A 12,605-nucleotide genomic window follows, 5' to 3' on the forward strand; every position below is an offset into this window, starting at 1 on the left:
ACATTCATGCAGTATGACTGTCTGAGCAAAGCCTCTCTGATTCTCCAGCTCTCTCTCGTTTTCACTCTCCCTCCCTCACCCTCCACTCCGTCTGTTGCTCCCTCCCCCTCCTTTCCCTCGCTGTGTGAGCGTAGTCTGGGCGCCAAGCCAAGTAGAGTGTGTTTTTTTGAATGAATACCTGATGCGGCTGATGAGGCTGGCTGGGGGAGGAGCTGTGTCAGTGGAGTACTGAGAGAGAGAAAGAAAGAGGAGGGTGGTGGAGAGGGAAAGAGAGAGAGGCAGAAACACACACAGAGAGAGAAAGAGAGAAACAGCCAGGCAGAGAGGGAGCTGGCGGTCTGGTGGCCTTGCATAACACACGTTGGAGCAGCCTTGAACGCAGGACTTGGTGTTTGCTTCAGCAGTGGGGAACTTCCTTTATCGTCAGCCCGTTGCAGGGGCAGCGTATATTATCCAAACCAAGGAGCCCAGAGAGAGAGAAAGAGAGAGAGGAAGGAAGAGCTGGAGCAGCAACAGCACAGGCTCTAGGAGAAGAGAGCGGCACAAAGGAGAGATTCAGGAAGAGGAGTCCTAGGAAACACGTCTCCAACGCACATACATAGATACACACACACACACAGAGGCAGGAAGAATCCTTGGACATGCTCTGCAAGCAGTGGCTGTGGAGAGACTGGTGAGCTATTCTTAGTACTCTAACCAAAGGAGGGGAGGAGGAGGGGGGGATGGTTTGTCTCTTTTCGTCTTGATTTGTGCCACAGTAGTATTTTATGCTACTGCTACTACACTCATCTCACTGTCATTGTGAAGACCCCAGAGGCTACAGTCACAGCGTCTGTGTACAGAGTCACAGTTGTAGCGTTCAAAAGCATTGACCCTGTTTGCTTGTGGAGTTGCCTGCCGAGAGTGACGCTTGCAAACACATCTCTGCTCGTATGCTGTGTGATCGGTTGTGTGTCGGGCAGCGATGCAGAACTCTGGAGTCATTGTGAAGACAAACAGCCGAAACCCGCTGCCTGTTCTTACTGTCTGCTTTAGTCTGCCACACGGTCGGTCCGCCTCTTAAAGGCACAGGCACCACGTTTGTACGGAGACGGGGCAGTAAAATGGCTCTTTTGGGTATTAGATAAAGCAGTACACTGTATCGATCTGTTCTGTGGTTAAAGCAGCTGTGTATGAAAGAGGCTTGAGGGGAGGTCCTATTTATATGCCGCGATACACATATACGCACATACATATTGTCCTCCATAGTACCTCCCCCCTCTGTTTCATGCCAATTCTCAGATTGATAATGATGTTTTTGTACTCTATATATAGCAATTTGCTGTACAGGATATTCACTGTGTATCTATGATTGGTCTGGCAGGTGACACATGAACATGCCTTACATTATTGACAACAGGTTTACGAGAAATTGCATTACCTCATAGAAGCAACATATCAGGACATCAGTCACTAAATAATTCTGTTGTTTTTCTATTGCCTCACTGCATCATCCTGCTGCAGATAAATGTTATTGCTATGAAGCTGTGGATCAATGCGAGAAGTAAATCGCTGATCTGGAAACATGAGAGAAGACTCAGGCAGAAGGAGAGGATGTAGGGGACTGGAGGAGCTGGAGACTGCTGCTGCGTAAGAGGGAGGAGATATATCTCTGCTGGGGGTTTCTCACCTGGAGACAACAGAGAGGAGGTTGAATGAACAAAACAGCTCATCCGGGCTCCAGTGATGGATGACACACATCTTAACACAAATGTATTTCTATGGTTTGTGCAGCTTTTTTCACGTGGGAGTAAGAGGATCACATGCAGGGCTGGCTCTATCGTTCTGTCTGAGCTGAAAATCATTAGAGTGATGAGCATCACCCCTCTCCATCTCTCACTGTGTTGTCCCCTCTCAATAAATGTCTCAAAGGTGACAGTCCTGGGACAGGGCTCCTGTGTTTAGTGTGTCACGGCTTGAAGACTTGCCTTTGTTCTCCATAGTATCACATGAGCCGTATGTTTGTTAGTGTCACTGTGTTCTAATAATAGGCTGGAAAATTGAGAGAGGCTTTTGGCTGCTGAGCTGTGTGTGTGATGTGCTCATAGTGCAGCACAGGTCATATGAGGAGAGGAAAGACACCTCATGTAGAGAATTCTGTTGTATCTTGATGGTGATGGTGTGTTTTTGTGGGATTAATAAAAACAGCGCATCCTTGCTTTGTCGTCCTGTGCTGCAAGGATCATTCTTGTGCTTTAGATGTGATGTCATTCCAGTGTTGATACGGTGTAGCTGAGGTGGGGTTGTTGCCACTGAGCGATGCTGCACACTGTAGCTCAGGCTGTAGCGGTGGCTGTGTTGCTGATCGGGGGATCTCTTGAGGAGGTGGGGGTTTGGTGCTCTGATGCTGCAGGCGCTGCTCAATGTGGGTCAGGAGAGGCAGCACTCTATCTTCTTCTCCCCATTCTCTCTCTCCCTTTCTCACTCTTAATCCCTCCTTACTCCCTTTCCTCCTTTTACACAGTTCTATCTGTCATCGTATATTGCCCCTCTCTCTTTCCTCCCCCTGGCTCTCCTCTTTCTGTTTCTGTTTCTGTTTCTCTCCAGCTCTGCTGCTCTACTCCTTTGTTACATCTGCTGAATCTTCCAGGGTTTGTGGTTAGATGAAATGCATATTGCACAAGGTTTTCGCTGCCTTCCGATGCAGTGACCTTGTCAAAGCCAGCATTAGAGGTAGATGCATCTAAATAGAACTGACCAAGGTCGCTTCCTGCGTTTTTTTCCCCTCTGTCTTTATGTAACACGTCTGAGTAGCCTGCTGTAGCCAAACTCCTCTATGATATGAAAATACGATTTAGCACTGTCTACTAGCTCCTCTAAATGGTATTTAGGGGAGAGGACTGAATGGATGGATGTGTGAGAGTGTGTGTCATACACTCCATCTCCGTGGTGCCTCTGGCTAATGAACAACTCAGAGTGGTGTGCATTGACCCACAGATAAGCCTGCAGGGAAAAAAACAGCTAATCCGAGGAAGAAACTGTGAAAAAGCATTGCAAACAGCTGCATGTCAATGTTGCATGTCTGCATGCACCTCATACTGTGTTTCCTCATAGCTTAAACATTTGTGCATAAATATCAATCTACAATACACCTTATGTCTGGGCCTCCAGTCAAACATTGATCATGTCTAGCTGCTGCTGTGGGCTGTTGACATAGTTAGGTACCTCTCAATAGCCCACCTTGAACACATCATGAGTTCAACCGACCTGGCTGCAAATAAAAAGCTTGTTTCATTCAACTCTACCTGGCTTCGGTCAGCCTTTCGCTTGCCCAAACTCTAAGAGGGCCTACTCATTCATTGTTTGTTGTCCACTTAGCATTCCCTTGAACTTTGCAACACTACTCAATTTTCCTTCAGCGGAAAGCCATTGTTCAAATATTTTGAAGCACTTCAGTGATTGCAACAAAGGCCCATTTACGCTTCTTGCAGATTGTTCCATAATCAAATTTCCAGCCATATTGTTTTCACTTCATTTTTCTGAAGTGCCCACTGACCCAGAGTTCCTGTCTGGAGGTGGATGTTATATTTACAGCAGCCCCATCTGACTCAACACAGGACTATGGAGTGTTAAAACAAAGACAAAAGCACAAGCTCCTCTGAGGCTGTTACTATGTACTGTTTTTCTTTCACTCTGCCCTGCTTTCTTACCCTAGAACCTGGAGCAAGATAACAGCCAACAGCAACACACATACAATAACCCTGTACACATGCACATGCACATGCACATGCACACACACTCATAAACAGAAAAAACACAGTTGAGGAAACTCCTGCGTGGTGTTGGAAACATGAAAAGGCCTTTTCCAAGTTGTGTAAATGATGACACACAACATTGCACTGTACTTTCATGTATGTCATACATCATAACACATAGAGAGGCAGGCTGAGCCCTGACAGATAGATCATCTGGAGCTGCATCTTAAACGGGTTATTCTTGGAGTAATGTTCATAGTACACACTATGGCCTACATGTCAAGTGCATTAGAAAAACATAAATCAGATGCAGGAGTTGTACCCTACACCACCTTGTGGCAAAATCAAGGACACCATCTTTAAACACCAGGGATTTTTTTGTAAATGTTTGAGTGTCTGCATTTCAAGCTGCATTATGTGAATATGTTGATACAAAAAACAGGCTGTATATACTGAGCTAGTACCTCTGTTGGATTTGAAAAATAAGGGCATCTTCATGCATAGAGGGCCTTTAAGCTGTTCAACATGTTTTTCAGACCTTTAATTCCTGCTTACCTGAGTATCTGATTTGAGCTTCTCTCTGTTGTCAGATTCCTGCGGACATCATAGGGAGCTGGATCAGTCAGAGATGATTCCTCATGAAGTCTTTGGAGCTCATTCTGTGAGCTGGAGTGACTCCATCTTCTTTGTTTTGAGATCTTGAGCTGTCAACCACTGAACACGAAGAGAGCCAGAGAGGCCAGCCCCTGCACGTAAACATCTATTCAAGGAAAGAGAGCGAGAGAGAGAAAGACAGAACAAGAAAGTCTTAAACGGAGTACCTGTGATTGCTGAACCAAAGCTGGCATAATGAAATCCAACCAGGAGCGGAGTAATGGATGCCTGCCTCCTAAGAAGCGGGAGATCCTGGCTTTGGAGCAGAGGCCAGTGGTGGTGGCCACAGCCACACCTGCAGCTGGACTGGTTGCTGACAGTCCCCACACGGAGAACCTAGCATGGCTTGCAAGTGTAGCCAGTGAACGCTGCAAATCAAGGGACGCAGAGATTCAGAGATGTCCCATATCCTCATCTTCCTCCACTTTTTCCTCCACTTTTCCCTCAACTTCTATCTCTTCCCCAGCCGCTCCTCTGTCTGCCGTTCCCCTGACCTCTCTGCCTGCCGTTTACCCAACAGCCCTTCCCCAGCAGGCTGGAACTATCCAGTTTGCTCAGCTGGGACCCAACGTTCAGTTCATAAGCTCTGGGCCCTATGCCGGCTACATCTCCTCCCACATCATCTCCACAAATGCTAGCTCTGCACCAACTAGCTCTACCATTGGACAGCGCACCCACCTAGACAGTTACACCACTGCCCTCATCTCCCCCAACACCAAAGGGGAGCAGCAGTTTCAAATAGCTGTTTCTCCTACAGAATTGACTCCTGTGTCGCTCCCAGGCTCTCCCCAAGTCACCAGCCAGTACATTCATCTGGACAGCAGAACTCCTCTCACTGTCAGTGGAAATGCAATCACTCCATCCACAGCCCACCTCCAGCTGCATCCTCACACAACCGTCCTCCCTCAAACGCTCACTCTGGCTCCATCACAGCTGGTGGTTCAGTATGCAGACAGCCCAATTGGAAAGAAAATGGACGGACATGCTAAGGGTACGCTGAATGGGGAATTTGAGGTGCTAAAACATACCAAACAACCAAATCAGCTGGCGAACCATCAGCATGTCCAGAGTTATGAGGCCAGACATATCATCCTACCTGCAGAATATGCTCATAACCCTGCAGGACTCCAGACCTCCTTGGTGCTAGTTGCCCAGCCAAACCATGGAGCTGAACGGGATGCTGGCCCAAACAAAATCTCCTTGGTCCAGACTGAGAAAGGAGGCATTTGTTTGGGGAAGCCAGTATCCAGATCCTCCTCTTTCACCTCCCTCACTTCATCAGAGGTGATGAAGTCCGTTGCTCCTCACACAGTCATCCAGACAACTCTACCGTCTGAGGAGCTACCAGCTAGTCTCTATTCTTCTACACAGCCACCCATCATTGGATATATCACCAATACAAACCAGCATGCAGTCAGCTACCATGCCACACTGCCCCAGCACCTTGTCATCCCCAGCGGTCAGTCTCTGCTCATCCCAGTCAGTGGAACAAATAACAGCTCAGAAATTGAGGTTAGCCGCTCTGTTAGCACACTGACTGCTACCACCACCCCTCAAATATCCACCGCCATGCCGCATGCCTATCTGGCCACGGCCCTGTCCAAGTGTGAAGCACTCGGGCCAAATGGAAACCAACTTTCCCCTGCTGTTGCCCAAGCCCCAGTGCTGCCAGTCCCGCCCTCACACCCAGCTCCTGCTGCTGTGGCAGCTCCCTCCCCAACACCCACTCCTATCCCTACTCCCAACCCAGTTTCCATCCAAGCCTCCCCCTCCATCTCCTCTTCCTCCCCCCCTGTGGCGCTTCCTCCTTTCTTTATGCGAGGCTCCATCATTCAGTTGGCTGACGGGGAGCTGAAGAGAGTTGAGGACCTGAAGACAGAGGACTTCATCCAGAGTGCTGAAATAAGCAGTGAGTTGAAGATTGACTCCAGTACTGTCGAACGCATTGACAATGGGCAGAGTCCTAATGCTGTGGTCATACAGTTTTCTGTGGGAGCGCTCAAAGCCCAGGCAAGTTACTCCTCATTCATCATTCTAGTACAATTAATTACAAATGTATTTTTCATAGTTGCCCTCTTTGAGTTTACCCTGGTATATCAAATGGCATCGAAGGGCCATTTTGATGACAATGAATGCACACATAACTACTGATCAGAAGTTTACATAAGACCATGAAAATTATGAGACCATGAAAGTGTACAGTATAAAAGGATCCACTAGTAATAAGTTAGGTTGATAAGCTCTCTGTAATGTAATGTCTTGATCGACAGACAGACTTAGATGGGCATAGTGATGAATCTGTTTTGGCCAGGGTCTAGAAAAAGAAAAAATAGACCATTTTCCCAGCTGATATTTTGACTAGTCAGAGCAGGAAAACCACTGATGTTAACAACATTAACAATGGCACCTTTCCATTGAGACTCTCAGAAAGATTTGATAGTTTGTGAATTGAAGCAGCTAAATGGAATCCAGCCTTCATATCTTTATTATTTACACTGCTGAATATGTGAACTCACATTCTGCTCATCGTTAGATGTGTCTGCTCCCCCTCAATTTCCATTTGATTGAGCAATTCACAACTTTTAATGAAATATCAGGTGGGTTGAAGTCCTGTTGAGGCTATTTAGTAAACAACAGAGATGGCTGAATCCACAATTGTGTCAATATCAAACAACTGAACACTGCTTTGCAATATGAACTAATCATGTCATGCCTTACTATTTCTAGAGGTACATTTGTTGACATTTGTTTGATATTTGTATGTGTATCCAGCTAGAAGCTAACTTTCTGTTGTGTATGTGCTCTTCTCCAGGTGTGTGTGGAAGTGCTGGTGGAGTACCCTTTCTTTGTCTTTGGTCAAGGCTGGTCATCCTGCTGCCCAGACAGAACCACCCAGCTGTTTGAGCTGTCCTGCGCCAAGCTGTGTGTGGGGGATGTGTGTGTGTCGCTGACCCTGCGCAGCTTGAGGAACATTTCAGTAACTGACAGCCAGACTTTGGGAACCAAGATACAGACCGGTCACCTCTCTGACTCCTGTCAAAACATGGATGCCGCTGTCAGAAACAGTGCGAGTCCGAACGCCGGGAGCCATAACAGTGGCCTCCTTATGAAGGCCTGCAGTGCAGACAGGCTGGAGAGAGAGCGGGTCACTGGACCAAGACCAGGATCAGAGCTACCACTGGGATTGGGATTAGTTCCAGGACAAGGAGAGGGGATCTATGGGAGTGGAACACTGTTGGCTGTCTCGGGCACTGGAGAAATAAGGCAGGAATCAGTGAAAACAGACATAGCTGCTCTTACCAAAACGCAATGTGGTGACCCAGAGAGACCTGCATCCCGTAAGAGACGCTGGTCAGCTCCAGAGCGAGACCAGGCAGAGAGAGCAGCGGAGGAGCCTCCTCTGACTCTGCCTAAACCCTCCTTCATCCCTCAGGAGGTTAAAATCAGTATAGAGGGACACTCCAGTACTGGGAGAGAGAGGTTCTTGATCAAAAGAGTAGACTGTTGAGAGAACCTGTAAGGAGTTTTTTTTACCTGTGGTTTGCTTTGTGTTTAACCCCTCTCTTTTTCTCTATCCAGAATACTGTAATATAGGAGTTTACCCAGTATTTACACGTTTTTTTTCTTTTCTTTACATAAGTCTGATGTCTACAATGAAGTACAGTCGAGCACCTTCATCAGTGGTATCACACACGAGATCAGTGCAATCAATGCTGAAAGCAAAAATGAATGCAGAGTGAATGTTGAGTATGAATGGCAGTCAGCGACCTGAAAGACATTTGACCTGTGTGTCACATATCATAAGCTGGATTTCCTCTATCATGTGGCTTTAACCCGTTGGATGCAGATCAGTTGACCATTCCTGCTTTCACATAAACAAGCAAAGGCACATTTGTCATAGTGTAGAATGTGAGTAATCATATTGGGACTCATGATTTGTTTGGTTCATAGTTAAATGTATCAGTGGTTAAATGAGAGAGAGAGAGAGAGAGAGAGAGAGAGAGAGAGAGAGAGACCTGTGGTGTTACAAGAAGAGTGATCATGGATGATCTGGTGATCTCTGCTGCCTTTACTATCTTTTTATTTTATTGCATAAAATGTTTTTATTGTCAGACTGTCAGAGGTGTGTGTACTAACAGCAGGTGACTCTGTGCCACTTTTCTTCATGAGAATGTGCCTATGTGTGTTTTTTTTTTGGTGTCAGACAGAGCAGAGGATATAGCTGGGTTTGTGTGGCTGTAGCTGTGACCTCAAGTTGTCAGTACAAAATGCAAATATCAAGACTGAAAAGGCCTGAATGTAGATTCCTGAAATGTTGTCCTCCATACTGATTTATGAAGTCAAATTATGATTTTTGCTACATCTCTGACTGGTAGGCTGAAAATGATGTGTTAGAAGTCAATTATAAAACACAGCTCTGACTTATTGCCTTTCATATAATTTTTTTTTATCAAGCAACTGCATAGTCATACATTCAGAAGTACAGAGCGACATTAACATCTGCCTACTCTACCTGTAAAATGACCTAGATAAAAGGCGGCAGAAGGGTCATAAAACCAAAAAGTAGACATGAAATATCTGTGCTAGAGCTGATTCTTTTATTTCCCTTTCACATTACACAACCATCACTAACATTGTTTGTATAAAAATATGGATAAAAAGCAACAGAAAATGCAAACACATCAATACAATAAATCAAACATGACAAAGTAATTACTTATTTTACCCTCTTGTGACCTATCCTATGGCTTTCTTTACAGAAACTATGGCCTTACAAATACCTACACATTTTACAGCAGCACATATTTCCCCCCACTTATACGAGTGTAAATGTCAATTTCCTTAGAGTAGAGCCAAAACAATTCTCCTAAAGTTCATACTCAGGAACAGTGTGCATCCGTGTCTGTGTGTGAAGGGCTGAGACGCTGTGTGTGTGTGTGTGTGTGTGTGTGTGTGTGTGTGTGTGTGTGTGTGTGTGTGTGTGTGTGTGTGTGTGTGTGTGTGTGTGTGTGTGTGTGTGTGTGTGTGTGTGTGTGTGTGTGTGTGTGTGTGTGTGTGTGTGTGTGTGTGTGTGTGTGTGTGTGTGTGTGTGTGCGCGCGCGCGCGTGCGTGTGCATGTCCACAGTCACGTGAATGTGTGTGTTTAGAGCAGCAGCACTTTGAGGAAGCATCCAGCAGCCGTATGTTGGTGTCCCTGCTCCTCAGCTGTTAGACTGAAAATAGAATAATCTACTGACTGTTTTTCATCACATCATGTCCTGCAGGTTTATCAATGAGGGGGAAACATAATGTACCAGGGCAGGGAATGTAAACACACATGGGGCAAACTATGTCACATTTATTTTTGAAGACAGAAAGAGCTACTATAGAGAGAGGAAAGAGAGACTTGTAGTGTTGATTATGTACAGTAAATTGTATCCTAGAGAGTGTACAGTGTGTGTGTGTAGATATTTTAACCCTTATGTAGCCTATGTACTGTATGTGCCACAGCGCCTCCTTCTTCAGTCATTCCATGAACTCACCAACATGAAGTGGTCTCCTGCTTTAGTTTTTTTTTTGTCTGTTCAGGTATTGATCTACTGTTCATGAATGTGCTACACTTCTTTGGGAGCATCGACATCATTTGGCCTCTTTGACTTGCACACTGTCACATACAGTTTGTGTGAATATGAACGGCAGTTTATCTCAATAGCCATTTACCTTTTATAACATGAAAGGTGTTTGTTGTAAATCCAGTAAGCAGACTGTTTTCTTATGTTTGTGTTTGACTGCTCAGGCTACAAAACACTGCCCAGTGACTGTTCTTCAAAAATGATGTGGTCTTATAGTCTTCACTGTTAAAAAGAGTACAGTACTGTTTCATCACTTTATCTTAGAGGACATTTTCTCTCTTTGAGCCTGGCCCGTGTTTGTAATATTTCTTCTTAAGTGACACCATAACACAGACCTATAATCTATCAAATGTAACTGTATTAATGACATGATTTGACATTTGGGTTTCATAAACATACATCTATATTTTTTTTTAATAAGCAGATGAGAAGATTCGATACCGCTCTTGTAAGTGTGGTGAATTATGAGGCTACAGCCAGTAAACGTGGCTTGGCACAAAAACTGAGAATGGGGAAAGAAAATCTAGTTTCCTTAATTCAGAAAACAAAAACATCAGCGCCCCATTATTTTGGTGGTAATTTAAGATGTTTTTCCTAAGTGAATGACTCAATTATCTATGAAGATTTGAATTTCTTTTTTAAATTTAATTTGTGAGAAATATCTATAATATAGATATAGAGTTTTTTTGGGGGGAATATTACAAATCCCTGCCTTTTTTTCTACCACAATGGCCTCCATGTACTATGGAACTAATATGTAGCTTTGCATTTCTCCTCTTTTTTTCAGTCATTGTTCTAAGCGAGGCTGTCAGCCGGTGGTAGATTCATAGTTACTGCACTGAGATCGGTATCAGTCTTCTCATTGAACTTTCTGCCAGAAAGCAAATAAGATAATTGCCCATAATGTGAAATATTCCTTCAGAGGTCCTTTACATCCAAAGTTATTCTTGCTATTTTTTATCTCAGCCCAAACCGAAGCTTCAAGAAGCAATGCTGTAAGCTAGACAGAGTTATCAACACATTGTTCTCACAGAAATAAATGTTGATGTTGTCCCACACGGACAGATGAAACAAGAAGTTGTCAATCATTCGGCAGTGTAGTAAAACTCCTCTGAGCTTAGAGAAGAGGACAAATCAGGCAAAAATAAATCAGAACACTTCTGATTGTGTACCACAGGTGTGTAGGGGCTTTAAATTCAAAGGTTCAGTAACTATAATATACTGTACTCTTCTTGTTTACAAACATGCTTCAACATGGCCCCTCTAAATAAATACTTTCCAGAACATTTCTACATGTTTAATACAGTGTACAAGCCCACCTTGTGGTGATTAATGGAATTGCACTTTGTATATGGGGTTGGGATGCAGGGTGTTTTAGTCTTATCTAACACACAGAAGTAATGTACAGCATGTCTGAGATATTTGTACTCTAACTGTACATCATCTCAGTGATTTGTAAATAGCTAAAGTCTTCCATTATACAATTGGTTTGACCTTGTTGCCATGGAGAGGATAAACACTGATCCCTGTGTACAGACCTTTGAAGTAAAGTTTAATTTCTAACATACAATATTATTTATTTGACATAATTGCAGTTCAGTGCATCACCTATGATAATTTCGTTTGCACCAGCTAAAAAACAAAAAAAAACAAAAACAAAAACAGGACATTATGGGAGTAAAAGACTTAAAAAGATATTTTGTAATTTGGGTCTGTTTGATAAGATACACATTGTCCTACGTACAGTCTGTAAAAGTATCGATGATGTTCCCTTACTTTGATGGTGTTGAGGTTTGCTAGTCAGAAACTGTTAAATCTTTACTTCAAATGTTTGATTTTACATTTGATCAAATATATATAAAAAATAAAGAGTCTAAAGAAAAATGTTGCTTGTCTCTTTTTGTGAGAATGACAAATAGAGAAAGTGCCTGGCCTTGGTTACGGCTTTATGTTGTTCCATGTGCAGTTTGTCCTTTTCTGCTGTGTGTCAGCCTGCAGATGAATCAAATGATTATGGTTAGGTTCACCTAGTCGGAGGCTCTTTAAAGTTCAGAGCTGCTCTCAGAGAAGAGAGACATTTAGAGTGGGGACTACTGCCACTGCTGCTTCTCATAGCACTTTGTTAATAATACATCCCATGATTTTGACTTTTAGAACGTGTTTTCTTTATTGAATTTTGGGTGTTGGGTGTTGAGTCTTTTGCCACATAGGTCCGCCTTAAGGTGGGGCGCAACAACCTTGTGTCATTTATATGAGAGTGATACAGGAAGAGAGACGATTTGTCTGCAAGGTTAACATGTACCTACTTTCAATGTGAATGGACCATCACAGAATTTGGTTCTAGTAATCACCACAAGAGGTCCCTGTCCTACCTCAGACGTCTCCTCAGGTTGTTCTCTTGACTCCTTTTCTCCGAAAATAATCCTCCAGCTTTTAATTCTCATCTGCACCACCTGGGGGTGCTAGAGTCCTTCCTTCTGCAGAGGAGGGAAAAAAAAGGAAAAATGTAATAAAATCTGAAAAATGACATATAACGTGATTAGGTATTATTTAAAGTATCTAAACTTTAGATACTTTAACAGTTATACCTATATTTTAGCATCTG

General features: G+C 43.9%; 1 protein-coding gene across 1 annotated transcript; it reads left to right on the forward strand.

Moving 5' to 3' along the window:
* The first annotated feature begins 210 nt into the window (after positions 1-210).
* Positions 211-11,887, forward strand: LOC132983949 (ataxin-1-like). The gene is made up of 3 exons (XM_061050522.1): positions 211-673; positions 4,325-6,398; positions 7,201-11,887. The coding sequence occupies exons 2-3, from the start codon at positions 4,584-4,586 to the stop codon at positions 7,894-7,896; spliced, it is 2,511 nt and encodes an 836-aa protein (XP_060906505.1). The 5' UTR covers positions 211-673; positions 4,325-4,583; the 3' UTR covers positions 7,897-11,887.
* The last annotated feature ends 718 nt before the right edge of the window (positions 11,888-12,605 follow it).

This window comes from Labrus mixtus, chromosome 11 (assembly GCF_963584025.1).
Source record: "Labrus mixtus chromosome 11, fLabMix1.1, whole genome shotgun sequence".
Lineage (NCBI taxonomy): Eukaryota > Metazoa > Chordata > Actinopteri > Labriformes > Labridae > Labrus > Labrus mixtus.

Excerpts from the sequence above, each read along its gene's own strand:
- LOC132983949 (XM_061050522.1), top strand. The coding sequence starts at position 4,584 with ATGAAATCCAACCAGGAGCGGAGTAATGGATGCCTGCCTCCTAAGAAG. Across the intron at positions 6,399-7,200 it reads TGGGAGCGCTCAAAGCCCAG|GTGTGTGTGGAAGTGCTGGT; the intron begins GCAAGTTACTCC and ends GCTCTTCTCCAG.